The following is a 578-nucleotide window of genomic DNA, read 5'->3' on the forward strand; positions in this document are numbered from 1 at the left end:
GAGAAAGTGCTGCCCCAGCGGTCCTGGAGGTGCCCTTGGCTCCGTTTAGTATTTGTTCCAGGAGAGCGGACACACAGCGGGGGGGAGACTGTCCTCCGAATGCAGATTGCCTGGGCGCAGTGGATTATTCAGGAGCTGTACGCTAGCCAAAGGGCGTGTGTGTGTGTGTGTGTGTGTGTGTGTGTGTGTGTGTGTGTGTGTGTGTGTGTGTGTGTGTGTGTGTGTGTGTGTGTGTGTGTGTGTGTGTGTGTGTGTGTGTGTGTGTGTGTGTGTGTGTGTGTGTGTGTGTGTGTGTGTGTGTGTGTGTGTGTGTGTGTGTGTGTGTGTGTGTGTGTGTGTGTGTGTGTGTGGGGGGGGGTGTACAAGCATACATCGTCGTGTGGGGCAGTGTGTCTGTCTGCATATCTCTGGGTCTTTTTCTTTGTGTCTCTGTGTAGGTACAAGTGTGTTATTCAGGAGTTATGCTTGTGTGTGTGTGTGTGTGTGTGTGTGTGTGTGTGTGTGTGTGTGTGTGTGTGTGACGTGTGTGTGTGTGTGTGTGTGTGTGTGTGTGTGTGTGTGTGTGTGTGTGTGTGTGT

The 578-nt window shown here is 52.2% G+C and overlaps 1 protein-coding gene across 1 annotated transcript in view; it reads right to left on the minus strand.

Annotated features, from left to right (window-relative positions):
- dbx2 (developing brain homeobox 2) overlaps nt 1-373 on the minus strand; it is a gene marked incomplete at both ends in the record, with an annotated part of 6,996 nt that extends 6,623 nt beyond the window's left edge. Inside the window, one exon of the mRNA XM_084335272.1 lies at nt 364-373. Coding sequence (XP_084191398.1) covers nt 364-373 — 10 coding nt within the window. The remainder of the gene's footprint in view (nt 1-363) is intronic.
- Between the last annotated feature and the right edge of the window lie 205 nt (nt 374-578).

Source organism: Notolepis coatsorum (assembly GCF_963971535.1).
Source record: "Notolepis coatsorum genome assembly, chromosome: 18".
NCBI classification, from domain to species: Eukaryota; Metazoa; Chordata; class Actinopteri; order Aulopiformes; family Paralepididae; genus Notolepis; species Notolepis coatsorum.